General features: G+C 35.1%; 6 protein-coding genes across 6 annotated transcripts; 4 read left to right on the forward strand and 2 right to left on the reverse strand.

Annotated features, from left to right (window-relative positions):
• Positions 1-3,060: 3,060 nt before the first annotated feature.
• LOC100177023 lies at positions 3,061-4,577 on the reverse strand. The gene is made up of 7 exons (XM_002123485.4): positions 4,176-4,577; positions 3,942-4,086; positions 3,831-3,879; positions 3,705-3,761; positions 3,526-3,630; positions 3,385-3,417; positions 3,061-3,322 (listed from the first exon to the last, which is right to left on the reverse strand). Exons 1-7 carry the CDS (start codon positions 4,346-4,348, stop codon positions 3,129-3,131), a joined length of 756 nt encoding a protein of 251 aa, XP_002123521.1. The 5' UTR covers positions 4,349-4,577; the 3' UTR covers positions 3,061-3,128.
• A 3,349-nt stretch (positions 4,578-7,926) lies between these two features.
• On the forward strand, positions 7,927-12,652 carry LOC100187210 (heat shock cognate 71 kDa protein). Its single transcript, XM_002129065.5, has 11 exons — positions 7,927-8,114; positions 8,181-8,310; positions 8,647-8,765; positions 9,176-9,415; positions 9,560-9,683; positions 9,830-9,983; positions 10,206-10,353; positions 10,591-11,122; positions 11,448-11,680; positions 11,919-12,021; positions 12,341-12,652. The coding sequence occupies exons 1-11, from the start codon at positions 8,040-8,042 to the stop codon at positions 12,463-12,465; spliced, it is 1,983 nt and encodes a 660-aa protein (XP_002129101.1). The 5' UTR covers positions 7,927-8,039; the 3' UTR covers positions 12,466-12,652.
• A 427-nt stretch (positions 12,653-13,079) lies between these two features.
• LOC108950223 lies at positions 13,080-14,127 on the forward strand. The gene is made up of 2 exons (XM_018815309.2): positions 13,080-13,251; positions 13,346-14,127. Exons 1-2 carry the CDS (start codon positions 13,080-13,082, stop codon positions 14,125-14,127), a joined length of 954 nt encoding a protein of 317 aa, XP_018670854.1.
• A 2,193-nt stretch (positions 14,128-16,320) lies between these two features.
• LOC100182447 lies at positions 16,321-17,978 on the forward strand. The gene is made up of 2 exons (XM_002129506.4): positions 16,321-16,628; positions 17,077-17,978. Exons 1-2 carry the CDS (start codon positions 16,445-16,447, stop codon positions 17,883-17,885), a joined length of 993 nt encoding a protein of 330 aa, XP_002129542.1. The 5' UTR covers positions 16,321-16,444; the 3' UTR covers positions 17,886-17,978.
• Positions 17,979-18,741: 763 nt separating this feature from the next.
• LOC101242297 lies at positions 18,742-20,930 on the forward strand. The gene is made up of 3 exons (XM_004227003.4): positions 18,742-18,879; positions 19,173-19,277; positions 20,460-20,930. Exons 1-3 carry the CDS (start codon positions 18,847-18,849, stop codon positions 20,634-20,636), a joined length of 315 nt encoding a protein of 104 aa, XP_004227051.1. The 5' UTR covers positions 18,742-18,846; the 3' UTR covers positions 20,637-20,930.
• Positions 20,748-26,762, reverse strand: LOC100184816 (pre-mRNA-processing factor 17). Its single transcript, XM_002129595.5, has 11 exons — positions 26,634-26,762; positions 25,933-26,059; positions 25,707-25,760; positions 25,202-25,422; positions 24,855-24,974; positions 24,359-24,550; positions 23,655-23,802; positions 22,994-23,109; positions 22,332-22,465; positions 21,550-21,727; positions 20,748-21,148 (listed from the first exon to the last, which is right to left on the reverse strand). The coding sequence occupies exons 1-11, from the start codon at positions 26,679-26,681 to the stop codon at positions 20,927-20,929; spliced, it is 1,560 nt and encodes a 519-aa protein (XP_002129631.1). The 5' UTR covers positions 26,682-26,762; the 3' UTR covers positions 20,748-20,926.
• Positions 26,763-27,013: the final 251 nt, after the last annotated feature.

Raw genomic sequence — 27,013 nt, forward strand, 5'->3', positions numbered from 1 at the left:
TTTTTGGAGAACGAAGGCCACGGTTATCATGTGCAACATAAACTCCTGAAACACCCCTGTCTTTGTGGGCACCAAATTGCTGGTCCCGTTGAAGAGGTAGTAAACCATTACCGATGACTTGCTTCGTTTTCTTTCTTTTCCTCTAACTCTACATCTTTTAATTTCATTGTTTTCTGTTGTTTTTAATATAAAATCTTTTCTGCGTTCGTAAGAGCCAAGGCTCCTAATACTCGGAGCAAATGCTTTGGCGATCTCTTTCACAGAAATTACTTAAACATGAATTTCGGCAATTTGAGCACGAACAAACTTTTGGTGTGCGCTGTGGACATTTATATCTAACAGAGTTAACATGCTGCTTTCCAAAGTTGAATGCTATCTTTCTTTTCTTTTTTTCCCACTGGTCCTGATTAAATGACCTCCATCGTTTCGGACATTTATGAATGGCTAGATGAAAAAACATTCCAGTCGCCTCACAAAGTTGAATATCCGTTTGATTTCTGCTTGAACTCTCATCCATTTCAGCTACAATCGGAAAATTTGTATCAAAATATTTATTAGAAACGTCATCCATGGTTACAGAATCGGTGTCATTATTAAAAAATGCATAATCTCTAAGTTTTGTTTTAGCAACAACTTCACCATGCTCGCCTGTTGATGGAAAGGAACAAGCCAGAGGTTCGGTAGCATCACTTTTAGACCAAATAAATTCTCCTGTTTTTTCGCACAGGGTTAAATTTCTATTATTTTCAGTGCTGGTATCATCAATAAAACCATCATATCCATCAAACAAATCAAATGATGAGTTTAAAGCATCCGTTGAAGTATAATTAGGGCCATAAGGGACTCCAAACTCAAGCTCAATCTTAACTGGTTGATAAACAGAACCATCCACTTCAGACATCTTTGGCGTATAAAAAAAAATTTAGGGCTTCTTCAGCATCCATTGTGATATCCAGACAGCTTTAGGAAAAAGAACTCTGCAGACTGCTGATATCTGACTAGTGTTAAACTGATAAATTATATAGCTTATTCCCTGATCTAAGCTTGGTCATAGACGAATATTCTAAATATCCCTATTTCATTTTACGTCACAATTCTCACTATTACAACGCAGACGACGTAATTAACATTCCATGCCTCGTGCTGTACTGTTCAACCATTTTGCAACCTCACTTGGTTAAACCAAAGAGGTTTTAATCTCTTTGGTTAAACTGTGCTGTTGTCGTGTAAAACGATGGAATCTTTCCAGCATAAAAGTATCACCACATCACTATTAAGCACTATAACAACTAAGAAGACTGAACTAACTATTAAACCAATCTAACAGCTTCTTCCATTTCTGATAAAAACTCTGAACTAAAAATGTGATTATAGTACACCTTTTCAATGCAGATACCATGCGATATTCTTAATTGATTTGTTGTAGGGAGACGAAATTTGTTGGTTGCAATAACCGACCAGAATGGGCAAATTGTGAACGTAAGAATTTAAAGCAGCTGCCTGGTGTTCAGCCCAACGCGTACCGTTGGTCTTGTACATTTTGTGGCGGATGGACACAAATTCACCGGGTCGCTTGACAAGGCGCCACCGAAGATTGGCCCTTTTAAATAAATAGTGCACCGAATTCAAATTGACCTCGTTAGCAGCATTCAGTGAGCTTTGCTTGAAAGCATCACGTACTGCGAGCTCTACCCTGTGACTCGGACATAAAGTAAGGACATGGTGATCTCCCAATTCCTCTTTTACGAGCCGGTGCAGTTTTAAGTTAACGGGTGCGCCGTCTGTGCGCATACCGATTTCGTGATGCTCCCTTCGCACAGTGAACTCCATTTTCTCTATAGCATGGTCCATGGCGACTTTTAAACCTTCGGCGCAAGTGTCCTCAGGTTCTTCAAGAGACAAAACGGAAAACTTGGGTTCGCCGAACATTGCCGATTTAAATACAAACAGCTCCTTTTCATCCATGGTTTTGGCTGACGAGCTGCCATCTGACAATATACTATAATATCTAATGTTGCCCTCATTTACCGGTTCGGTAATGCATTTTAATCTACTGTTTCGACTAAGATAAGAAGTTATTTTCTGCACCAGACTTTCGACCTAGATAAGCGGAGCACAAGTCTACATCCAGAATATCTTTATTAAATTTGCATATATCTTCGTACAGTTTAAATGACTTTGCTTTTGTTGTTAGAAAGTGCGCTGTTTGAAATTTTCTAATCATCTAGTTTCGCTGAACTAAAGTAAAATATGGCAGCCACGTCGTTTGCCCACCACTGGCACTAACTACAGTCGGTGTGCTGGCGGAGTTATTTTCATTGGTGGTTTCGTGAGTCTGTTCAATAAGCCCAGCTGTCTCGTGAGAACGGGACGAAAGATGGTCGCGAAAATTATTTTTCTTTATTACTGATGTTCCTTTTACATAGGAGTCTACCTCCTTTATAACAAATCCTTTCTGTCGAATTTGGTTTCCATTATTTTTATAAAATTCACTGCATTTTATACACCAAATCCGCGAAACATTCCCGAGTCCGGAAATTCCCAGTTTCTTACAGTCGTTTCCTTAGGCATGATTAAATTCGTTACAACTGCAGTGCAAGTAAAACCGGAATGCGAACACGTGTATTGGTAATGTGAGTTTGTAATATTGTTACAACAGAACGAAAACAAAGGTGTTTATCACCGATTGTTACGTCATTTGCTATATGCGAAAACTATACGATTATAAATGTATTATTGTATCTAGTGTATTATATACTACCTCCCTTTGATATTTATAGATTTTTCGCCCGTAATTTTTATAATCTGCAATAAATTGCCGTGAAAAGATTTCGTTCAAAAAAAAAAAATTTTTGCGCATTCTTTTTTATCGTCGGCAATAAATTCCCAACGGTTTGCCTAAATGCATTGGCAAAACCGTCGGCATTTGCCGACGTGAATCTCCAGGGCTGAGTTTGTAACCGTTACCTCATTTCTATTTGCAAGTCAAGTATTTTGTTCATAAATATAACTAATTGTGTTTTGATACTATTATAGCTAACAAAGAACACAAAGTTCATGTTATTGATTAAACAGTGCAAAATGTATTGAGGTACAAGAAGTAAATGAAATAAAAAACAATATAAAAGTTATTCAGTATTTCTATTGCTAGGTGGGTTTGGAGACATTTTTAAACCAACTGCAGGATTTACACTAGAAACCAGTACATTTATGGCACGGGTGAATGTATCGTTCATACTCTGCACCATCATTTCCCATGATTTTCGGTCCTTGGCACATTCTTCTCTGTATACATCAATGAATTCCCTCCATCCTTCCCTCTCTAAACATTGGAAAAAATGTAAAAAACTGTTCAACCTGTTTACAAGTAATATGTGAAGTTACCTTTACGTCGTTTTTCTTTGGTTCTTGGTCGATCTAAAATAATAAAAAATGACGGTGCAATAACTTGCACTTTTATCTTGGACTTGTTTAGTGTTTACCCAAATATAAAACCGATAGCCTAGTTTCCTGGTATCTACATACCTGCTTTGCGTTTTGTTGCTTTATGTTTGGAACCAGAACTTCCAGGCTGGGGAGGTTCTGCTTCTTCTTCTGTTGATGAAGCTGTAGATGTTTCAGCCTCATTTACTGTAAATTTCTTGACAATTAATACAAGCTTTGAATTATAAATATTACATTTTATTATAAAAAGCAAAACTTACCATTTTCAGTATCAACAAACTCTTGCGATCCAAGTCCTTCTTGTTCAGTAAATAAACCTTTTAAATATATATAATATATAAGACAAACATATAACCTACACAAACAAAACATCAACCAATACTCACCCCACTGTTGTACCATTGTATCGACTGTGATAGATTTTCTTTTCACTGCCTAAAAATCAATATATATTTCTCAATAATAAACCGCTCATCAGTGCAAAAAAAATACCTTACTTTTTTCCTTGGGCGACAAGGCAACAACTTATTTAGCTTGGCAAAAAATGGCCACTCAAGAGCTTCCGCTGTCGATTTTGACTCACTTTTTAATATATTGTAATACTGTGCTTTGAGGTTCTTCCACTTTATCGATACTTGTTTCCTGCGTTGTAAACATTATGTATTAACATGTGTTAATATTACAAATTTACAATTTTAATGGTTTATGTAAAATCTGAAATTTCAACTGACCAATTTTTTTTTAAATGCCTTTGTGCAAATTCTTCAGCAATAACTTTATAGTATTGTTGATTTCGGCCTTGTCTTCCGTCAATTTTTTCGATTATGTTTTTTTCTTGAATTAAGTCTATCAGAAGCAATGTCTCCTCCTTTGACCAGCTACCCACACGTACTTTCTTACTCATGTTAAAATTGAATTCTGCAAACAATACTGCTCTGTGAGGTTTCGCAAAGTATATCTCCAATATTCAATTTATTAATTAATTGTGGTTCTTAACCCCTGATGTAAACTTTAATGGCAAATGACGCAACAATAGCTTTTCTATTGTAGTAATCACTTCAGGGGAAAACAGAGCAGGTGACCTAGACAAGAGAGCACAGCTCCAATTACGTATTCCAGACTTGTCAAGTCAGTATTATTTTAATTACCCGTTTTACTACCACGGGCAAATAAGCTCAATCAAAAACGGTATTTATTCAATGACTAAACTGAGCACAAATACTCGTTCCTCTTTATTGCATAGAATTAACTTAAACAACCCGAATTCTTCTACCATAGTTGTGCTGCAACTCGACGCCTAAAGCGACGTCACATCACCCAACCACAATACTCCGTTAATCAATGTTAACACTGCGGGTACGACTTATCTCATGGGAGACTATTCCCATGAAAACAAACCCCCCGTTGAACGAGGTTAATGATATCCCGTTCAGCCGATGACAGGCCCAAATCGCTTTCATTTTATCGCATGAAGTCACACTGCTGTCACGTGATTCTTTCTGGCATGGAATTCGCCTTTGCCCTAACACAATAACGAAACGAGAACTACTAACGCCACTATTGGCACTGAGACCTCGAGGTCAGTCAAGGCTCATGGCGGGCTCTTACGAGTTCTTGCCCGGTCGTCAAGTAAGCTTTTGCCGATACTGTATCGTGTACTTGTATACCAGAAAAAGGAATAAAAAAAACGCAAGACATTATGAACTGTTTGGTATCTGGATATTTAAACAATTAGTACTACAGTAGATATAACACCCCGCTGAAGCCTGTATATGAAGTCGGATCAGCACGGAGTCATTTAACCCAACCAGCAATCCTGTTTATTCAGTGGGGGCTATAGTTTAATACTACAACTTCTTTATTAAACTATGCCTCTACAACCAAAACGTGCTTGTTATGGATAAAATCAGGAGCGAATCTTTCTTATTATATTCGGAAAAATTAACTTGTGATGAGTGATACAAGAATGTTTATACGTTATTTAATATAATGCCGCTATAACACTGGCTGTTACACAGAGTGAGTCAAGCTATACATGGAGAATTCCCCTACGATCAAGCATGAATACCTGTGATAGTCTTGTGTGAATCTTTACTCCCAACGTGTGGCGTCAATTATTGAAGGAAGTTCTCGTGCTTCTTGTTTACGAATATATGAAAAAAGTTAAATATTAACTTATTTATGTTTAATTTTATTCGATTACCCCAACATCTAAATAAAAGATTTCAAAAGCTTNNNNAGTTTTTATTAATCTAGAATTTTATTAATTTACCGAAAAACGTGCATTTGTTCCATACTCGCTGTATTATTTTGGATTCAACATGGCGGCCAATTTGTCTGTTACATAACAATGGGTTGGTCTACTTGGGGTTTCTATGACTTTGACAATCAGTCGTTTGCTTTTGACTTAGCCGTGTAATCAACATAAAATTTAAACATAAACTTCTTAATTATTAGGGAAAATAATATCTTCATTAAGAACATCATAGTCCACAAAAAAATATATAGTTTTCTTAATAAAGAAAGGTTTTATTAAAGAAAATACTACTAAAAAGTCAACCTGTTGTGTGGCTATTTAAACAAAATACAGTATAGGGTGGGAAAAATGGGTCACATCTTCATTCTATTTTCTCGTCCCATTTGGTAATAAATAAAGAACATTTACGGAATTGTTATAAAACCGTATATTCAAGACTCCCATAAACTGTTGTTATTTTTATAAAATACGATGCGGATATTTAGATACTATTTTCTAAAGATGACCATCTTTCCCCAGCCCGCTATATATATATCTTACATTATACAATTCGCTTATTTTTTTCGGTATTTCGTTGTGATTATTGACGTTATTTACGATTATGTTACCAAGTTATTGAACGACAATAGAAATACTGTTCGAACATCAATTGATAAATATTGCATCCCACAAATGCATATAAACTTGTAATGGCATAAAATTGATAATAACTAATAATAATGTTTACATTTTTGCTAAAAATTCGGTATTACTACAGTATTTTTTGCCGAAGCCACTCTTTAAAATTACTTTCAAGTGCAATAACTGAATTTCAAACATATTTTTCATATATTATCTTTCTAATATAACATACTATTTTATCAGTATATATAGTATTTGAATTATCCCCAAGTTAGAAATTATTTAATTAAAAGCAAATCTTTCAACGTTTGACATTAAAAACGCACAAAACTGTAATGTGGGGGGGGACAGAAAAATTAAATAAGATGGGACATGAAGAAACGGTGGGGTAAGATGGGACGCGAAGAAACGGTTTTATAATTTACTAAATATTCTTTCTTTGCTATACCAAATGGAACGAGATAATGGAATTAACGGATGTCTCATCTTTCCCCACCTCAATATATTCCTTTGAAGTACTAAATAGTTGTATTACAGTAAAAAATCATTTTACTCAAAGCTGTCATATAGTTTTTTATGAGAAAAACGCGCTTATTCCCCACCCTGCTATGTGTATGCAAACACAAAACAAAATGAAAATTTATTAAGAGATATTACTGTGCTTAAGGGTTTCAACAGATTGTTTTCGGGTTGTGTCAGATTATCCTTGTCCGGCCGCTGAGTAGCATACGGCTTGGACACGGATAATCTAAGGAAATAGGTCACATTGACAAAGATAAACCGTTTCAACTAATTCCCTCATGAACCGAAATGGAACGTGACAAGAACAGCTGGCGTTTAAGGAAATGTGCCGCTGTGTTAGTGCTTATAAATACGAATTCCTTGATTTGACCACTTTAGTAATAAAACTGTTAAACGTAATTATAACTAAGATTTATCATTTGTACGAACGAATGCTTCGTCATAGTTTATTTAATATGTTCCTGAGCAACAGCAAGAGGAAGTTGTTACGCAACAACGCGTATTTCATTACATATTGGCAGTTGCGTGAAGAACCAAAAGCGAAATTCTTACCTAACCATATATTATCATAACATGAGTTTTATGTATCTATTTGAATACACTAACGAAGAGGGTGATTACCACAGCAAAGAAAAAGGAGATAGCAACAAAACGACGGTCGGTATACGCGCTACGGATAAAAACTACTTGAGTAAAAATGTCAAATAAAATCGTGTCTGCTAAAAAAGATATAGGCCTACCCGGTTAATAAAGCGGAATATTTTTTACAGTGTTATAGTTACGATGTCACAACAATTACCAACCATGTACGTGACCAACTTATATAAAACCCAGATGTTAAACAAAAGAAATGGTCCCCGGTTACACCACATGTCCAAATAATGACTTGCGCGCGAAAAAAGCAATGACGTCATCACAGAAAATTCTCGAAGCGGTTCTCGAACCCTCGATCTGCCTTCTTATTGGTCGAGAGAAATGAGGAACCACGTTGTAGAAGATTCCGTTAGCCAAGCAACATATCGTTGATCAGTTGAGAAGTAACCGCCGCGCAGTGATAAGCAGAATTTGGTTTATGGAATATTCATCTTGAATACTTTGTATGTAGATTATGTTTTTATAATGGTTTATTTCCTATGTTGAACAGAATCGTGTTTATAGGCAATAAATTTAATTAGTTCAAATTAAAAACTTCAAAATGTCGAAAGGGCCAGCAGTTGGTATCGATCTTGGCACAACCTATTCTTGCGTTGGTGTATTTCAACATGGAAAAGTAAGTGATCTAATTATTTAAATAATGTTTTGTTGTCAGAAGACATTTTAACAATTATATTTTCAGGTTGAAATTATTGCCAATGATCAAGGCAACCGTACCACGCCCAGTTACGTGGCGTTTACAGATACGGAGAGGTTGATTGGTGATGCTGCTAAAAACCAGGTCGCCATGAATCCAACAAACACTGTGTTTGGTAAGATGTTTTTACACTTGTGTGGCCTAATTGGTATTTGTTTCTTTTAAAAGTATATTGGTGCCATGGCAAAATGGTTTGAGTGGCTGTCTTTAAAAATCTAGGAATTCTAGACTTCGTGCTGCTACCACTTAGCATATGTTTGCTTGGGCAAAATAGGCAATCGTTCCAACCCAGCGATCTCTAATGAGTTGTCCAATTTATTATCAACCTCGAGGTAACATACATGACAATTTGTAAGCAGCACGAGGTGTATGAAACAAAACACCAATGTTATAACGACCATTATTGCAACATAGGGAAAAGCAATTAACATTTCTTTATTTTATATTTCAGACGCCAAGCGTTTGATTGGTCGTCGCTTCAATGACTCAACTGTACAATCAGATATAAAACATTGGCCTTTCACAGTTGCCAATGACAACACTAAACCAAAAGTTAAAGTTGATTACAAAGTATGCCGAGAATTCTTCACAACATTTATTTACCATTAAACATGTGATTTTTCGGCCCTTAGTAAAAGTCAGCACAAAAATTTATTCATTGCTTGAAAATCTTCTAATTTAATTAACTTTAAAGTTTATAGTTTATGAGCAATTTGCTTAATGCTGCTACAGTGCTACCACTGGAAGCGCATGTTATTGAACAAGACACCTTTGCTCTTATGGGTTTATATTATATCAATATTATGATAAAAGAATGCCATAGTTGTTAAAATAAGTAATCATACAAAAAGTAACATAAATGGTAACTCGTGTAAGTGACCACAAAGTGAATTAAAACAGAACACATTTGTTTTAGCGTTTGCAAATTTTCTGTAAGAGGATAAAACAGGTCGCATTCAATCATTTATTTACTCTAACAGGGTGAAACTAAAACTTTCTTCCCGGAAGAAATTAGTTCCATGGTTCTTCTTCGAATGAAAGAAACCGCTGAAGCATATCTCGGTAAAACAATCACCGATGCAGTGGTTACAGTACCTGCTTATTTCAACGATTCACAAAGACAAGCCACCAAAGATGCAGGAACCATTTCTGGTCTCAATGTTCTTAGAATTATCAATGAGCCAACTGCAGCTGCCATTGCATATGGTTTAGACAAAAAGGTAACAGTTTTTATTTACAGAATCTTTTAAAAAAGCTAAATCTTTGTTACCTCGTAACAGCCATAAATGTAAAATAAGCTTTTTTATGTATTTCAAATAAGCCGAAAGAATTTTTATAATTTCTAAAATGTTTTCTTCTTTCAGGTTGGTGCTGAGCGAAATGTTCTGATCTTTGATTTGGGTGGTGGCACCTTTGATGTGAGCGTGTTGACGATAGAAGATGGAATATTTGAAGTGAAATCTACTGCTGGAAATACTCATTTGGGAGGTTTGTATAGAATTTATGTTGCTACCATTGTGTGTGGTTTAACTTAGGATTGTGGATGTAACAGAACACCTGTGTTAGCATTGCCCCCCATGTGAAATTAAATGAAATGGGTTTACGTTATGCTCAAAACTTATTTTTAAAAACAGGTGAAGATTTTGACAACAGAATGGTGAACCATTTTGTTACCGAGTTCAAACGTAAACACAAAAAAGACATCACCACCAACAAGAGAGCACTTCGTAGACTGCGAACTGCTAGTGAGAGAGCTAAGAGAACACTTTCTTCATCTGCTCAAGCTAGGTTCGCATTTACCTCTGAAAAAATTGTTTTGGTCAAATAATTCTGCTACCGACATAATTAAATATAAACTTTTTTAAGTTTATGTCGTAAAAATGTTAATTTTATTTCAACTTTGTCCGTCACTCAGCAAAGACTTTATTGGGTTTTTTGTAAAATAATTTGTTTAATTAGTCTTTTCTTTATTTCTATACCTCATATTTAAAATGTGATTTTCCTTTTCAGTATTGAGATTGATTCTCTTTTTGAGGGAATTGATTTTTACACTTCAATCACGAGGGCTCGATTTGAAGAACTGAACTCCGATCTCTTCCGTGACACCCTTGAACCTGTCGAGAAGGCTCTTCGTGACGCTAAGATGGGAAAAGATCAAGTAAGTTTAACTTTTCTTTAAATTATGATGTCTTTATATGTTGCCACTTGCAAAATTACGGTTGTACATCAAGATGCATTAAACACGTGACTGGTATTTCATATCAATATATAATTCAAAAAATAAAATCTTATGTGCAAGGTTGGAATTGTTTGGTGTTACAATCTTAATGAAAATTTTTTAATTTCGGAGTGTTTTTTTTCAAAGGACTAAATTTTTACAAAGTGATTTTTCTAGATTCACGACATCGTTTTGGTTGGTGGCTCCACTCGTATTCCCAAGATCCAAAAAATGTTGAAAGATTTCTTCAATGGAAAGGAATTGAACAAATCTATCAACCCAGATGAAGCTGTCGCTTATGGTGCAGCCGTTCAGGCAGCTATTCTTAGTGGAGATAAATCGGAAGAGGTTCAGGATCTTCTCTTGTTGGATGTTGCACCTTTATCTCTTGGTATTGAGACCGCTGGAGGAGTGATGACAGCTTTGATCAAGAGAAACACTACTGTCCCAACCAAACAATCCCAAATATTCACCACTTACTCGGACAACCAACCAGGTGTGTTGATCCAAGTGTACGAGGGTGAACGTACGATGACCAAGGACAACAACATACTTGGTAAGTTCGAGCTCTCCGGCATCCCCCCTGCACCTCGTGGAGTTCCACAGATTGAGGTGACATTCGATATCGATGCTAACGGTATCTTGAATGTATCTGCTGTTGACAAGAGCACTGGAAAGGAGAATAAGATCACAATCACCAACGACAAAGGTAATTTTTATACATTGGAAAAATCTTGGCTTTTTTAATGTTACCACATACTGCCTAATGTTTCACCACCTCTTAAAAATTGGACTATATTACGATATGATATCATAAGCTGGGAACGCATTTAACAAATAAATTGGGTGATATTGCATCAATTAGACCAGGAGTAATATGTAGATACAATCTAAGGAACAAACACACAAAAGTTCTAGTAGGGTGATCCGGGTTTTTATTTTTAAATCCCTTTGGTAGTAAATAAAGAATATTCACGTAATTATATATTTCTGGTTGCGCCACCGAGCAAGTTTAAACATAACTATTTCACCAGGTCGTCTTAGCAAGGAAGATATTGAGCGGATGGTGAACGAGGCCGAGAAATATAAGGAAGAAGATGAGAAGCAGAAGGAGAAGATTCAAGCGAAGAACGGTCTCGAATCTTATGCGTTCAACCTTAAATCAACGGTGGAAGATGACAAAGTGAAAGATAAAATTTCAGACGAAGATAAATCAGCGATTCTTAACAAAGCTAAAGAAGTTTTGGACTGGTTGGAAAATAACCAGGTTAGTTTTATAGTTGAGAACATTTATTTTGCTTCCTATAAAATGTTTTTACATTAAATACGCAAAAAATATTTTAAAATTGTTGAAAATTATTCACTATTATGATTTTATGTTTGGCATATGGCCTGAAAATCACCCTGGTTTTTCAAAACATAGGCGCCTATGTTTAGGTTACATTAGTTTAGTTTGTAGGAACTGTTATTCACACAGCAGCTAAATGTTATTTTTTATTAAACAGACTGCCGAAAAGGACGAATATGAATTCCAACAAAAAGAACTTGAGAAAATTGCCAACCCTATTATGACAAAACTTTACCAAGCTGGAGGTGGAGCTGGAGCAGGTGTGTAACTTTGTGGTTGAATATATCTATATACAGTGGTGCAGCCAGGAAGGTTTGGTAGTAAAAATAAAATCACTATATATATATATTTCTGGTTAAAAAAATGAACTGTTATATTAGGAGAAAAGTAGGGTTATTATAGAAATTAAACATTCGTTTTTTTTTCTGGCTGCACCGCTGGTTATTTGTTGTAATGATGAAACAACTTTGTGTCTAGGCCTCTGAACCACCATGTCGATGACTAGAGTCTCTGAACTCAAACAAATAATAATTATGTATATTCTGGTTTATTTTGTTTCTAAAATTTATATTTATGCAGGAGGACCCGGTGGTATGCCAGGTGGAATGCCTGGGGGTATGCCAGGTGGTTTCCCCGGGGGTGCAGGAGGACCCCCACCCCCCAGCAGTGGAGCTGGTGGCCCAACCATCGAAGAGGTTGATTAAAAGTTCATGGTTTGTCTGCTCCCATGTTCAATATCCAATCATAACAAATTTGTAGCTTATGAAAAGTTCACATGATAAATTGAAAGTTACCGAGCCTGCGTTTATCGCATGTAATTTGGTTTTGTAATATTTCGTTTTCAACTGTTCATTCGTGATTATGTAATAAAATTGCTCAGTGGGTAAAATATCCGGATCTCAGTGGGTAAAATATCCGAATATCACGTAACGTAAGAATGTTTGTCGTAATTATTATCCCCAGCTTTAAGTACGTATGTTGTTCGCTACCGTAACGTTAGTTACGTATGTAGTTCTATATAGAGATAAACGTGTGGCATTGCTGACGTCTGTTTCCACGAATTTAAATCTGGTTTGAACTACGTTTTTCTCTTGAGTAGAAATTCGAAACCGGAGACTACATATGTCGTAGTGACACGCCAGTTAACCAGAAGTTATTACCTTGAAATGTTCAGTTTGAATTTTACTGCGATTGTAAAACAGTATATGGCTAAGTTCCAACATTACAAGTATAAAGTCTAATATTCAGTTAATTTTAGAACGATTTGAGGTGTGGAATAATTTGTATTTTAGCTCTTAATAAATCCGAAGTATAAACTATGAATCCGAACTCCACACATGATGTACCTCCATGGAGCGAAATCAAAGGGTTATGGCTGGGTTCTATGATATTCTCCTACACGTTTTCAATACTGGTTGGATACATTTTCGTTTCAAACTTGTATTTTTTAATCAGCGTTCGTCGCGCACTAAACCATAGTGTGGCACAAGGTAATGTGTGAAATAAACATAAGTGCTAACAGTATCCCATCTCACCCCACAGTATATTTGAATTGTGATTTTAATATCTTTATTTTCCATACAGTTACTACCAGTCGAAAATGCAATATAGCAATGGACATTTTATTCTTCGTTGCAAATCTGGCGATTTTCCTTTTTATTTCGATGGAGCTGCCGTTAGTCACAGTTCAACATGGGATATTCTGTGCTGTTTATGAGAAAATCAAATGTGCCTGTTTTGGACTCGCCCAACTTGGCGTGTACTCGGTATTTTGGCTTCGACTTTTGACGGCATTTTACCTCAACACGATACTAAGAAATCACATCAGCAAAGTTATGCAAATGTTTGTGAGGGCAACATGCTGGTTTCTAATAATTATGACAATCGTTAACACATCAATATTTCTATATGCGCCGCCTTACCTAACCAGTCGTGTTGGTTGTTTAAAAGTAAGCAGCATTGGCGGTTTTCATCCAAAGTGGGCGGTACTTATTATAACGACAACATTTTGTCAAGGTTGTCTTCTGTTTTATTTCATGTATCCCATTCTACTGCACAAGAAAAGTATGAACATGACTGGAGTGAGGACGAAGTCATTAGTCACGCTTGTTAAAAAACTTCTCATTGTAATGATAATTTGTATGACCTCAAACTTTATCGGATACTCATTCCTTGCCTTTTACAAAAGTGTCACCGCGTACGAAACACACTTGGTTTTTAGTATTGGGCTGCTTATTCATCTTCTGGCTTTGGTGTTCTCTTTTAAAAACTGGCAACGTCGCATTTTTCCATTTTTGAAAAATACTTCTAAAACTATGGATTCTATTAAATCGGTCAGTCGTACAACTGCGCGTACCCAGGTTTAAATAGAAGAGACCTTTTTAATGTAACTTATTTTCCTTTGCATGATGGCGAGGCAACGACAACCATTATATAGCACGCGTGTTTTGTTTTATACTCTTTGTGTGTAAAACACCATCCGATGAAGACACATTTAAGTGTATTTCCACGTTTGTTTTTTGTTTATAAATTGTATTGTATTTTTGGCCTTGTATTTTATATAACAGATTTTGTCATACCCGAAATACACAACAAGTTTCCAAATTTGGTCTCTGTTAACACGTTCTGTCATGACACAGTATTGGATTTAAAACTTAGAAACGTCGTTGATGTGTATGTTTCACCATTAAGTATAAATATCCTACACTAAATGGTCCAAGGCTACCAATTTATTCAGTTTCATTGTTTTTTCTTTATCTTCTTTTTGCTAACATTGTGGGTGTATTTTATGTGTGTCTTTGGACATAAGTCGCTGTTGGTGTCTCATTTGCCACACAAACAGAAAACGGTTACCAACAAAGTCACATACGTGTTAACTCGTAAGCTGGAACATAGTGTATGAAACAGAACACCCGCGTGTAATAACGACTGTTGTTTTCCGGCCACACGAGGATGATGCAAGTTAGATTTATTTATCCAGCACTCTATCTAAATGCAATTATTAACAGTGGAGCAAGTTATATTAATTCATGCATGCATGTTTATTACATATAATGCACAGTACGGTGGGGGAAGATGGGACACCTTTTAACTTTATTTTCTCGTCCCATTGAGTAGTAAACAAAGGACATTTAAAGAATTATAAAACTATATTACAACGACTTCCAAAGACCGTTGTTAATTAATTAAAACACAATTAGAATGTTTGGATAATATGTGCTAAAGGTGTCCCATCTTCCCCCACCCCACTATATATATTTATCAGACTACTATTAATAGCGATGACGAAGTTTATTCACCGAACAGGCTCTTTTAACGTGATTCATTGTTTTTATAAGTCGAGGGCTTCGGTTTACTACCAAATAAAATGAAAAATAGCCCCACCCTACACTATATGGCTTAAACCGGGAGGTTTATTTAGAAAACCTTAACCGTGCGAAACTGTAACGGTTTTCAATCATCGCTACGTCATTCACCATCAATGTACACTAACTCAATTAACGCGTAAAAGAGTCTGCATGTTGTTAAAGGTTTATTATTATTGTGATAGGTTGGAAAGCCATTTTTCCAACTTTTTACAAAGTGCTTGGTTTTTAAAAAATCGCAATATTAAGACAAAAAACAGCACCCAGCAATTATAAAATGATATGCCTTGGGATCCGTAATGGCGGCGACTATGACGTCATAAACGCGGGGACAATGAAAAACAAGACTCGTTGTTTTACAATCCGTTTCTAACTTGGTCTATACTAACTAAGGTTGAAGCAATGCAAACTGCAAATTGTATTCATACCTAAATCAATATTAACGGCATTTCGCCTTTTGGCATGTGTATATATGGCATAGGACAGTACATTGTTAGCTCAAAATCCCATAAATTCTGATCGGTATTTAACAATTATAGCTCTTTTGAAGTCGCATGAGTACAGTTATATAATTATGTAAATAGTCTTTGTTTACTGCGCAATTGAACGCGAAAAGCAAGTCTTGTCTTATTCCACACTATACTATATTTTTACTGGGTTATTTTAAAACCTTTTCAATTTGGAAAAGTACTAAATGGGGAAGTACTTAATACATGTTACGACATAAATATATTAAGAACACTAATGGAAAACGTGTATCCAAAGTCTTAGGTTGCGTAAATATTACATTGCGGTCTCAAGAGGGATTCCACGCACGACTGGGCACACTTGGAAAAAACCGAAGTTTACACCGATAGAAAATAGTAACTACACTTTTAAAGTTCCTGTGAGTGTAAATAGCTGTCAGGTGTTCCGCTTTCAGTTACTTGTTACTTTGGATTAGAATTAGCTGAAAAGAAGTGGGTGCAAGTTTAAACTTGAGCAAGATTGAGTTTATAATGAAAAAGGCAATGTCGGGATATTAAGCCCGGAACAAATATAAGTGAAGTGGTAGCACAGACTGTGATTTGTTACGTCATAGACGTCGGGCAATTAGGTTACGTTTTCTCTACGGCCATTATTCATATGCATTGTTGAACTATGGTATTATATTAAGTACATCTATGACTTTATAGGGTTAACTGTATACTGTATTTATGACGCACTGAGAGAATGTGTAAACGAGTTACTAACATTTGTATTAATCATCAGAATGTATATTGATGACATCACTACATTAGTTTAATTGCATGTGTGACTTGTTTATTTGCATCGAACAATGTTTGCAACAGAAAAATCGTCGTTTTCCAACAGCAGTGGTACAAATATCACTAATGGTATCAACACAAGAACAGAATGGATTCTTTCGACAACGTTTTCCGCCATTTGCTTCGTTTCTGTGTTTTATCTTACTACAGCGTTGTCAATATACGCGCAGAGGAAACGTCTTTGTATATGCCAAGGTAAGTTATACAGTAAGCGTTATTATGAATGCAAGTTGTTTATCCTTGTGCCGGGCAACTAACGTCGGTATATAACACGGTTGTTATGTTTTGTTTCATACAAATACACCTCATGCTCGCTTACGAGTTACTGTCTCATTCCATTCGCCTTTAAAATATGATTTTCACTATTGTTTTTAAAGAGATATAACTAAACAAAATATATATATAATTTGAACACGGTGGGGCAAGATATAATACCGCTAGCACCTTAATTCTATATTTTCTCGTGTTTTTAACAACAACGCTTTATAAAGTCATGAGGCTACGGTTTATAATTCTTTGAATGTTTATAATTTACACTTGCCAAATGGGACGGGAAAAGAGAATGAAAACATGGCCCACATACTTGTGTGTAAAACAGTTTATATGCTGTCTTCTATTTTAATGTTTGTTCTTTATTTTAAAGGACAACTCAATGGAAACGGAATAAAGGGACCTCGACTTTTAAGCTATCTATCAATAATAGGAATAATGGCCGAAATAATATATTTCGCTACTGGTTTAATTCCATTACACCTATTTGGTGAGCCTGCGTGTTCTATTGGACAAAGAATCACAATTTCTTGCGGTGTTCTAGTTCTTGGATGCGTCTACTTCGGCCTATGGTTTCGTATTTACAGCATATTTTATCACGACCAAATCGTAAAGAAAAATCTGCACATAGTCGTTCGAGCCATCGGAAAAATGAGTTTTCTATTTTTCGTCGTAATGTTGGTGACGAATACCATCGTATTCATGTGGGCACCTGCTTACAAAACAACTCCAGCTGGGTGTCTAAAAGTTGAACAAAAAGATAGTTCGACTTTAAAGTGGTCGCTGCTGGTGTCTTCTACTGTCTTGTTTCAAGCAACTTTGTTGTTCTTGTTCATATACCCACTATGGCTGCATCGAAAGGACAGTTTGATTCAAGGCTTTGACTCGAAACGAACAATTCCAATTATCAAACGTGTGTTAGTAACTTCAATTATTTGTATTCTCTCCGACGGCTGTAACGCTATATTTGCACTCACTAACAAGAACTCGTATTGGTATATTCGCCATTTGGTGTACGGTTTAAACATACTGGTAAATTTAATGGCATTTATTTTCTCATTTGTAGACTGGAAAAAAAGACTATTTCCAATATTAATTAGTCGTCGATCGTGGCCCAAAAGTAGTAGACAGGCTACACGTACCCAAACGCAAATTTCCAGACTTACAACGGTATCCCGTTAAAGCAAATAATATTCACTCACGTGAAACTATATATCCGATGTTGTATTTAAAACTGTGCTATGGCTTCATATTTAAAATTTCACAACATACTTTTATATGTGTATAACACAGACCGTTATATAGTAGGCTGGGGTAAGATGGACCATGTTTTGGCTCTCTTTTTTCATTCGGCAGTAAACCAAAAATATTTACAAAATTATAAAAGGAAGCTTCGCGATTCTTAAAAAGCGCACGATCAGGAAATAAAGCTCACCCCGCAATACTATAATTATATATTAAACCATTTATAAAGTGGTGAAATCGCTTCAACAATAACTATTCTGAGCTGGCTGCAGAAAAGAACGAACATTCAATATTTTGTTGTTATTTTTTGTATATCATCACCAAATACTGTATCTGATGTATAACATCGTTTGGTGAATAATAAAAGTCAACTTCTACTTTAAAGTTGTGTTTGACACTTTTGTGCAATATAGGGCGGGTACAACATGTGTTGGTGTCACTGAGGTCACGAACGCTCGTATATTATCCAGACACGCATCAGCAAGATTCTAATGTTCTTAAAAACACTCATGCGTTGTATCAAAACTAACAAGAGCTATTAAATATGAAGTAGTTATAATATTGATCGGACATTGTTCCAAATATACCAACGTATGGAATAGTTAACTGAATTCGTTCTTAAAGATATAAAACACATATCTGGTAAAAGCAAACATTGAATGAACGCGGCATCGGTATTGTATATATTACAATGAAAGGACAAAAGGTTATTGTTACGATATCACCTATGTGTGGAACGAACGATAGGCTTTCACAATATAGGGTTGTGCATACAGGCCGTGGTACATATTGTACAAGATATATGTTCTGTTGGTAAAGACATTAAAAAAATTAGCATTTTCTTAAATACGGAATGGAAACAGAATTGTCAGTTTTTGGTTTTTGATAAATTGTGAAAATGTGTCGTTGGGGATGCGTGTACAATGACACGGTAGGTGGTAAATATGTTGTGGTATATTTTATACTAATGTATATAGTAATGTGTTGGTAAGATGAAATAATACTAAAATTTAAATTTCATATTTCTGATCGTGCTTTAAACAAATAACAACGCTATTTTAATGTCGCAGAGTTACGACTACTATATGATTCTAAATATTCTTTGTTCACTACCGATTAATACAAGAAAATAATACAAAAACATGTCCCGCTTACCCCATCGAACTATATATTGTTTAAAATTTTTTATTCCAAATTTTTAATCCACAAAAACTTTGGTTTTAGACTTATATGTGTCGGTTTTGTGGTACAAGGTTTTGTAACGATTGTCTCAAAGGAGAATTCTACGGTTTAATGAAAGAAGCTTCACATTGCAGACAATGTAACCAGGTAAAGTAAATATTTGCGTGATTTAGCAGCAACGCTTTTAATCAAGTAGTTTTACCCGAAGCATGTTATAAACAACTATTTGTTTGCTACTAAATAAATACCTTCTTTATCGTGTTAACTAATTTGATTTCGCATTCAAACAGATAAATATGATTCATGTTATGTCTTTTTCTAAGAAATAAATTTGACTCACGGCCCGTTAAAGATATCTCTAGTAGGCCGTGTCTTATTTAAACATGAACACGTTTGTCTAGCTGTATTAAACCAAAATACAATTTCTAGCAACCATATAATACTTCCTATCGCGTTTCTATTTACCGTATTACGTCACAATCTACATCGTAGTGAAATAATATTTTTCCAACAAAAGCAATATTGACAATCATTACCATAGCGTTTGTATGCTTTCTTCGTTGAAGTGTTTAGATAAATTAGAACGGGATATTGAGGTTTCCAAGAAAAATTTGCTACGTTACCCTTGACTGCTTCTCATAACTTGTTTTCGGCGACTCGCAGAAAGATGACAAACTACATAAATAAATAACAGCAAGCAATAAACAGAATATTGTTTCACGCTAAACAATCGTTTCGTTAAAAGTGTATTTAATTATCGAACAATTTATGAATGAATAAATGTAACTTACTTTATCCTCAAGTGGCCGGAAATCGAGAATCGTTATAACACGGGTGTTCTGTTTCATACACCTATCGTACCAGCTTACAAGTTACCACGTATGTAACTTTGTGGGTAATTGATTTAAGGGGATTTTTATGTATGGCTGATAATTTGGACAGCCTATTAGTGACCCCTGGGTTGAATCAATTGCGTGTCTTGCCCAAGGACACATACGCCCACAACGGCAGCAGCGCCGAGCCTTGAACCCATTACCTCTGGATTGGTGGGTAGCGCGCTAACTACTTTGCCACGGCACCGGACATTATGAATTATTTATGTTACAGAACAAATACATTTCGCACATTTTTGCAAATATATTCAATTACGGAGCATCTAAAGTGCCTACCGTGTCGGTGAATACATCTAGTAAAACTAAAATTGAAGTTCTATATTTTTCCGAAATGCAATAGAAATCACAATGAGCTGCTATGCTAAATATTTCACGCATCATGTAATAAATGAACATTGTTGGCAAACAACAAATGTTTACTTGAATTTTTTTGCAGGTACAATGTCTGGGCAGAAGAGTCGAATATGTTGCCGGTAAAGGGCCTTCCGCTGAAGCAAAAGAGAAATACGCCGCCTGGAAAGAGAAGCAAGGAAAGAAAAAAGGGAAAAAGAAAGGAGGGAAAAAAGGCAAAAAAGGAAAGAAGGGAGGGAAGAAAAAGAGAAAGAAAAAATGAACTTGTTTTCCAAATAGTTTTAGGAAAATATTGATTTCTATTGAGCAGAAAATATTATTCGTTTATTGACTGGACAAATAGTTTAACCTTGCTGCTGTTGCCAAAACACAGTTTCCATGTATTGTCACATTTTATTATACCAAAGAAATTCAAGATCCCAGTTTATTTATAATAAGTGCAATCACTGATCTGCACTTAAATACATTGAAGCAACCGCGAGATATGATTGATACGTAAGTGTTGTTCTTACTGAACACTCGCATGAATATATTACTGTTATCATGTTGCCCTCAATCCCACAGTTTGATCTGACTATCCCAGCCACAAGTTATCAGTTTAGAGGTTTCATGTGGATGCCAAACACAACCAATACAAACACTCTCGTGAGCTTGAAACTTGCTGTACATTCGAGTAGTTTTCCAATCCCAAATAAAAACTTTACCATCTCCATCTCCAGAGGCAACATATGACATATCGGGAGAAAATGTCATTTGGCAAGCGTAACCTGCAACCTGTGATTGTACGCGTTAAATATAACATGCATAAAGTAGAAAATTGTTTTTAACAACAAAGTTACATACATGGTAACTTGTAAGCTGGCAAGAGGTGTATGAAATAGAATGTTATAACAACTGTCGTTGCCCCGCCATGCGAGGATAAATAAGTTACATTCAAGTGTCATAGCACAGAGGCTAGGCGGCTAGCGCAACAAAAGTTTTTGTTATCACCATTGTGGGCAAGTTCCTTATAGGAAAAGACACTCAACCTTAATTGCTCCAAATACCAATGGGGCGTACAAAACTTATTGAGGAAAACTACATATAAACCTAAGGTGTAAATAAATAGTTTTTAAACATTTGAAATAAAAACTGATCATATTTATATTGAAACGCAAACATACGAACATACAAACCATATGCCCTTTGAAAATTTTCTTTCTTTTGAGTCGAAACCTTCCTTGAACGTCGAATATCATGATCTGGTTGTCCAGAGATTGACAACCAAGCCATTTCTCATTAGGTGAGAGGGTGACCGATGGCATGGAGTGCATGGTGGGATCAGCGATGTATTTAAAATCAACTGGTATGTCCCTGGATTCAATAAGAAGATGGTTAGTTGTCAAAAATTAGAAAAAAATATTTAATTTTTTTTTTATAAATGTTATGATTAAATTGTATTTTTATTTTGCCGGTGGCCATGGCAACAGCTAGCGTGCCGGCTTCTATCAGAAGAGGTTATGGGTTCAAGACTTGTCGCCGGTACTGTTGTGGGCGTATGTGTCCCTAGGTAACACACAATTGCTGTAACCAAGTGGTTCCTTATGGGTTTTCCAAATTGTCAGACATACATTACAAAAGTCCCCAAAAATAATTACCTAGTACACGTGGTAACTCGTAAACGGGCACGAGGTGTATAAAACAGAACACCCGTGTTATAACGACTGTCGTTGCCCCGCCATGCGAGGATAAATAAGTTACACACGTGGTAACTCGTGAGCGGGCACGAGGTGTATAAAACAGAACACCCGTGTTATAGCGACTGTCGTTGCCGCGCCATGCAAGGATAAATAAGTTACACTCACTTACAGTGCAAATTGTAAGTAAACCTTAATTGGGTGACAATTGGATTTACTATGAAAAAAAAAAAAAAAATTGTTTAAACAAAAAATAAAAAGGTTTGCCTGCTTAAACTTACCATTCCCAAACCCTGAGACTCTTGTCATCAGAAGTTGAAACAAACTTTGTATTATTGTCGACAAATGTTATCGTGTTCACTGCACCCAAGTGTCTGTCGTATTCTTGTACAATATCTTTGGACCGGGAATCCCACTGTTTAATATTTTGATGATTAATGGTTATAAATAAATCAGTTAAACTGCGGCCCTTATAGTGCTTATTAAGTTGAACGACTATCATAACCAAATTACACCCAGTCAAGATATAAAAAAAGTTCCCAACAAAAATTATTTTCAACAAAATATATTCTGTGAGATATTTCTTCTAAAAAATAAACCTCGCTAAAATTGGTTGTTTTGTAACCCAAAACGTATTCAAAATATATTAACTGTTGCGACCGGGCATACAAACTTGAATACAGCTGTCTTTTTACATGTTGTATCCTGGCCATGTGTGTTGTTATCCCAGTTTTTTAAAAACAAAAGTGATGTAGAAATTGAAAACAGGTAATACAGCTTTTACCCTCCTGTTAAGTGTCCATAAAAACATACACAGAGAAATAAAAAAGTATTTGACAGTTTTCCAATATTTCACTCTTAACATAGTCACCCAAATATTTTCAAAAATTAAAAAAATTGGGAACTAATATATACACTTAAATATGTTTAATTGATAATTTACCGTCACAATCTTTTTGTCTGACAATCCCGCTACAAATAGATGTTGTTTATTTTCATCTGGATTGAATTTTACACAATATGGAATTTTCTTGTTTGAAAAACGTGATATACATTGGCCTGAAACACAAATTAAAAAACTTATATTTTCTAAACAAATGTTTCACATAATATATCATAGATTTGTTTTAGGGTTGGAAAATTAAAGCAAAACCACCGGCATAGATCTACTGCACTATATTTACAAATATAATAAATGAATGTTACGTCTTATTCATGAGTGGTGACTAGCGGGGCAACGACAGTCGTTATAACATGTGTTCTGTTTCATACACCCCGTGCTCGTTTATGAGTTAGTAACTCGTAAGCTTTTTATTTTTTAATTGTATGGCAACCCACTGGGTCAACTGTGTACAGCTTTAAACTTGCTACCTCTTGGTTACAGATTTGTTTAAAATATGAAAAACAATAATGGAGACTTTGTGCAATTATGGCCTGACTATGGTTAGGTTTATAATAAAGAAACAAACAGTTGCAAATATGACAATAAATACAACAAAACACTTGTGTTATAATAATAACTACCCTGTTCTCCTGCTTTGAAAAGACAAAAAATTATTATTTTAAATAATTAGTAATAAAAAACTTGTTAAATTAAATTGTACCGGTCTCAGTGTCCCATAGTTTAATATATCTGTCGTACGCAGCTGATAAAAACTTTGACCCATCATTGTTGAAACTTGATTCTCGAACAGCTTTTCCGTGCCCACTAAACGTTCGTAACAATCGACGTTTGTTGTAAACTTCCCATAACTAGAACAAACAACAATAATATGATTAATATAACTTACTTTCAAAAAAAATTTTTTTTTTTTTTTTTTAAAATTTTTGTTTGGCTATTATTTATTTGAAATATAGCTATAAGAGCTTTAAGGAAAACCTTTATGATGTAACAATTTAGTGTTGATTTATGAAACATCTGAAACACTAAATTGCAGTTCAAGAAATTCAACTTGTCTAAACTTCAAACAGCAGTATGATAACATGACCGCTAATAAACGGTCATGCTATGACAGCCATGTTTTTTTAAGATGCAATATCATATTTATGACCTCAAAAGTGTTAATATATATATTTTTAAACAATCCAAATCTGGTACGAGCGTTTACCACCACAACGCTTCAGCAGTTTCTTAATATTGTAGTCAATTTTATAAACTGTAATAAACCTTAACAGTTAACAATATAAAGTAGCAGATAAAAGTGCCAAAAAAATTGATTGTAATATTTACTGATTTATGCAGTGGAAACAAAGTTGGCACCCAAGGTTTGAAACCTCTGTCTCACAGTTTCTATCCAATAAAACTCACTTTGACTTTACAATCCATCGAAGAGGAAAGCAATAGGTGACCTGACTTCGGAAAAAGTTTAATGCTCGATACTGCCTTCGTGTGACCACTCCATGTATGAATAAGTCGCTTGGGTAGATAGCATTTATCGGGAGGCATACTTGATTTAAGGTTGACGCCAACATCTTGTGGAATATGAAGATATGAACGACCCTGTTATTGTATGTGTAGGTTAAAAGTTTGCCAGAAAAGTGGTGTTGAAGTATAAACAAATAAAAATAGAAAATAAAGGTAAAAAATATAAGTGGAGACAACTTGAACTTGCATTTCATGTAACCATGTTAGGCTCCTATGGTTCTTAAATTAATTAATTAATCAGTTCAGAACCATTTTGTTTTAAGCTGTATTTTCTTAAAGGTTTTTTAAACCTTTTAAATCATGACTTTATATGGTTTTAGTTTTGAAACTGGAACGTTTAAGATTTAATGTTGATTGTTGAGTAATTGCATTTTCTTACTTGATAATCGTGGGGATCTTGAACGTGTAACGTCGTTTTCTCTTCAACAAACTTTTCTTCAGCTGGTTTTCCTTTCTTTTGTCGCTTGGCTGTCATCTCATCAAGTTCTTTCTGTGTTTCCTGGAAAGCAGTTTCGTAATCTTTTAATTTTACATAAATGTAAAATTCCAAACTTTTTTCCCAAAAAAGAAAAAAAGGAGAATTAGTAGAAAAATAAATGCAATTAAAAATACCCATAGAATACACTATAAACCTCATATTGAGTGTTTGTATCTCTTCAAACAAAGTCACATGAAGATGAGAATAATTAAATCAGCAAAACGAATGACACAACATAGTAAACATACCTCATCCGGTTTAGCTATTTTCTGTTCATCAACGAAACCCCCCCATGGTCCGAGGAAACCTTCGATATCCGCAGCGTCATTCTGTCGAATCCGTTTCCTTTTATCTTCAGGACGAGCCTTGATCTTCTCAAACACAGTTTTTGCATCAGAAGGATCAACTTGTTTGGGTTCCTTGGGTGGTTTGTCCTCGTCAGGGTCATGGTCAAAATCAACATTCGAAACTAAAAAGTTGAATGAATGTAAAAATTAGAAACTAAATAGTTTAAGGTAAATCAATTAGTATCATAAGACAATAGAAAGGTCAATTAAAACAGTTTAAAAACAGAGTTTTATTTATATTGTGGGAAAAAATGTAAGTTCACCAACATGGTTACGTATACAATAAGTAGTAAACGTGCACGGGTTGTGTGGTACACAACACCCATGTTATAACCATTGACCCTGTGTAATATGAACTACATTGGCTGTTGAGCAGCTTTGATAAGATCTATAAAAATAGACTCACCGACAATTTTGTCTCCAGCCTCCGTTTCATCATTTGATGGATCTACAGCATAACCTGTGTATATGTTTCAATTCATTTATTAGGTTTTTTTTATAATAAAGTTACTCAAAACAATTCTGCACAAAAAAACACGTTTTTTCAAAAATGTATGGAAAGTAATCAATCTTTTGCATTCCTGATTTTGGTAATTATAATTTCTATGTAAAATAATTCAATGTAAACCAACCATAGCTGTGGAAAGTTCTTCGTTGATTTTCAAATGTGAAGTGGTTGAAATGCGCTTCTTGTACAAACCCTGCAAGCGTATTTTTCTGCGCCAACTGTTGTTTTGTTTTGAATGGATTAGCAGGTCCCTTCATTGGAAGAAATAGAAAAAACATTATTTGTCAGCAAATGTTTCGCTGGTAATTTAAAATGCTTCAGATTTATCGGCATTGCAATAGGACAACTTTAATTTAGCTCTTTGCGACCGACTAAGTTCAGTAATAAGTATTGCACAGAACTTAGTCGACCGACTAAAATACACTAACTAACTTTAGTCGGTAACCGAGATCCCGGCGTATTTTCTTACTGCAAACCGATAATCTGTATGATTGGGCTATCAGTAATTGCAGGCAAAGGTGAAAATCTTGGGTGGGGTAGGGTATGCAAGCCTAATATTATATAAATACAACAAATATATAATAAAATATATATAAATATATTCGCATGTTTATAAAGTAACGCAATTAATAGCTCTTCATGGTTTTTGTCTTCAAAACCAAAATTTATTTTGTTTTCTTGCCACGGTAACAAAGGGCAGAAAAGTTAAGAAAAGCAAAAACACAGCTAGTATAGTATTGGGAAAACAACAATGGTTACAACAAACTTATGCATGAAACAAAATCCCAAAATTACACACAAATTGATAAATTTGATTTCATTCACCTGTTCAGGGGCGTGCATCTCTTCATATGTTGGGTTAAACATCACCATCTTGTTTTCAACATGGTCAATTACGTTTACAGAATGAACATCTTTCTAAGATACAAGAGGGAAGATAAAACAAGAGTAAACAGACATTATTTTACAATATTAGGTAGAAGGGTCTCTAATGACAGCATGGTATCTTCCTTCTAAGCAACACATTTAGGCATTTTCAAAGTAAATTTTTGATATGATCGCCTAGCTTTAAAAAATTAAACAGTGGTTATTAGAGTTAATATTTTAAACCAAAATTTTTCATGATTACCAGCTATGCTAAGAGCTTGGTGAAGTTAACATGGTCCAACTGTTGCTTTATTTTTGATTTACCGATATGATTACGT

The sequence above is a fragment of the Ciona intestinalis genome, unplaced genomic scaffold (assembly GCF_000224145.3).
Source record: "Ciona intestinalis unplaced genomic scaffold, KH HT000062.2, whole genome shotgun sequence".
Taxonomy (NCBI): Eukaryota; Metazoa; Chordata; class Ascidiacea; order Phlebobranchia; family Cionidae; genus Ciona; species Ciona intestinalis.

Excerpts from the sequence above, each read along its gene's own strand:
- LOC100184816 (XM_002129595.5), bottom strand. The coding sequence starts at position 26,681 with ATGGTGATGTTTAACCCAACATATGAAGAGATGCACGCCCCTGAACAG. Across the intron at positions 25,761-25,932 it reads AAGAACTTTCCACAGCTATG|GTTATGCTGTAGATCCATCA; the intron begins GTTGGTTTACAT and ends ACATATACACAG. Across the intron at positions 25,423-25,706 it reads GGCTGGAGACAAAATTGTCG|TTTCGAATGTTGATTTTGAC; the intron begins GTGAGTCTATTT and ends TCAACTTTTTAG.
- LOC100182447 (XM_002129506.4), top strand. The coding sequence starts at position 16,445 with ATGTTTGCAACAGAAAAATCGTCGTTTTCCAACAGCAGTGGTACAAAT. Across the intron at positions 16,629-17,076 it reads ACGTCTTTGTATATGCCAAG|GACAACTCAATGGAAACGGA; the intron begins GTAAGTTATACA and ends TTTATTTTAAAG.
- LOC100187210 (XM_002129065.5), top strand. The coding sequence starts at position 8,040 with ATGTCGAAAGGGCCAGCAGTTGGTATCGATCTTGGCACAACCTATTCT. Across the intron at positions 9,416-9,559 it reads CATATGGTTTAGACAAAAAG|GTTGGTGCTGAGCGAAATGT; the intron begins GTAACAGTTTTT and ends TTCTTCTTTCAG. Across the intron at positions 9,684-9,829 it reads TGGAAATACTCATTTGGGAG|GTGAAGATTTTGACAACAGA; the intron begins GTTTGTATAGAA and ends TTTTAAAAACAG.
- LOC100177023 (XM_002123485.4), bottom strand. The coding sequence starts at position 4,348 with ATGAGTAAGAAAGTACGTGTGGGTAGCTGGTCAAAGGAGGAGACATTG. Across the intron at positions 3,418-3,525 it reads AGCAACAAAACGCAAAGCAG|ATCGACCAAGAACCAAAGAA; the intron begins GTATGTAGATAC and ends TTATTATTTTAG. Across the intron at positions 3,323-3,384 it reads CAAAGAAAAACGACGTAAAG|AGAGGGAAGGATGGAGGGAA; the intron begins GTAACTTCACAT and ends TCCAATGTTTAG.
- LOC108950223 (XM_018815309.2), top strand. The coding sequence starts at position 13,080 with ATGAATCCGAACTCCACACATGATGTACCTCCATGGAGCGAAATCAAA. Across the intron at positions 13,252-13,345 it reads AAACCATAGTGTGGCACAAG|TTACTACCAGTCGAAAATGC; the intron begins GTAATGTGTGAA and ends TTTTCCATACAG.
- LOC101242297 (XM_004227003.4), top strand. The coding sequence starts at position 18,847 with ATGTGTCGTTGGGGATGCGTGTACAATGACACG. Across the intron at positions 18,880-19,172 it reads GATGCGTGTACAATGACACG|ACTTATATGTGTCGGTTTTG; the intron begins GTAGGTGGTAAA and ends CTTTGGTTTTAG. Across the intron at positions 19,278-20,459 it reads ATTGCAGACAATGTAACCAG|GTACAATGTCTGGGCAGAAG; the intron begins GTAAAGTAAATA and ends ATTTTTTTGCAG.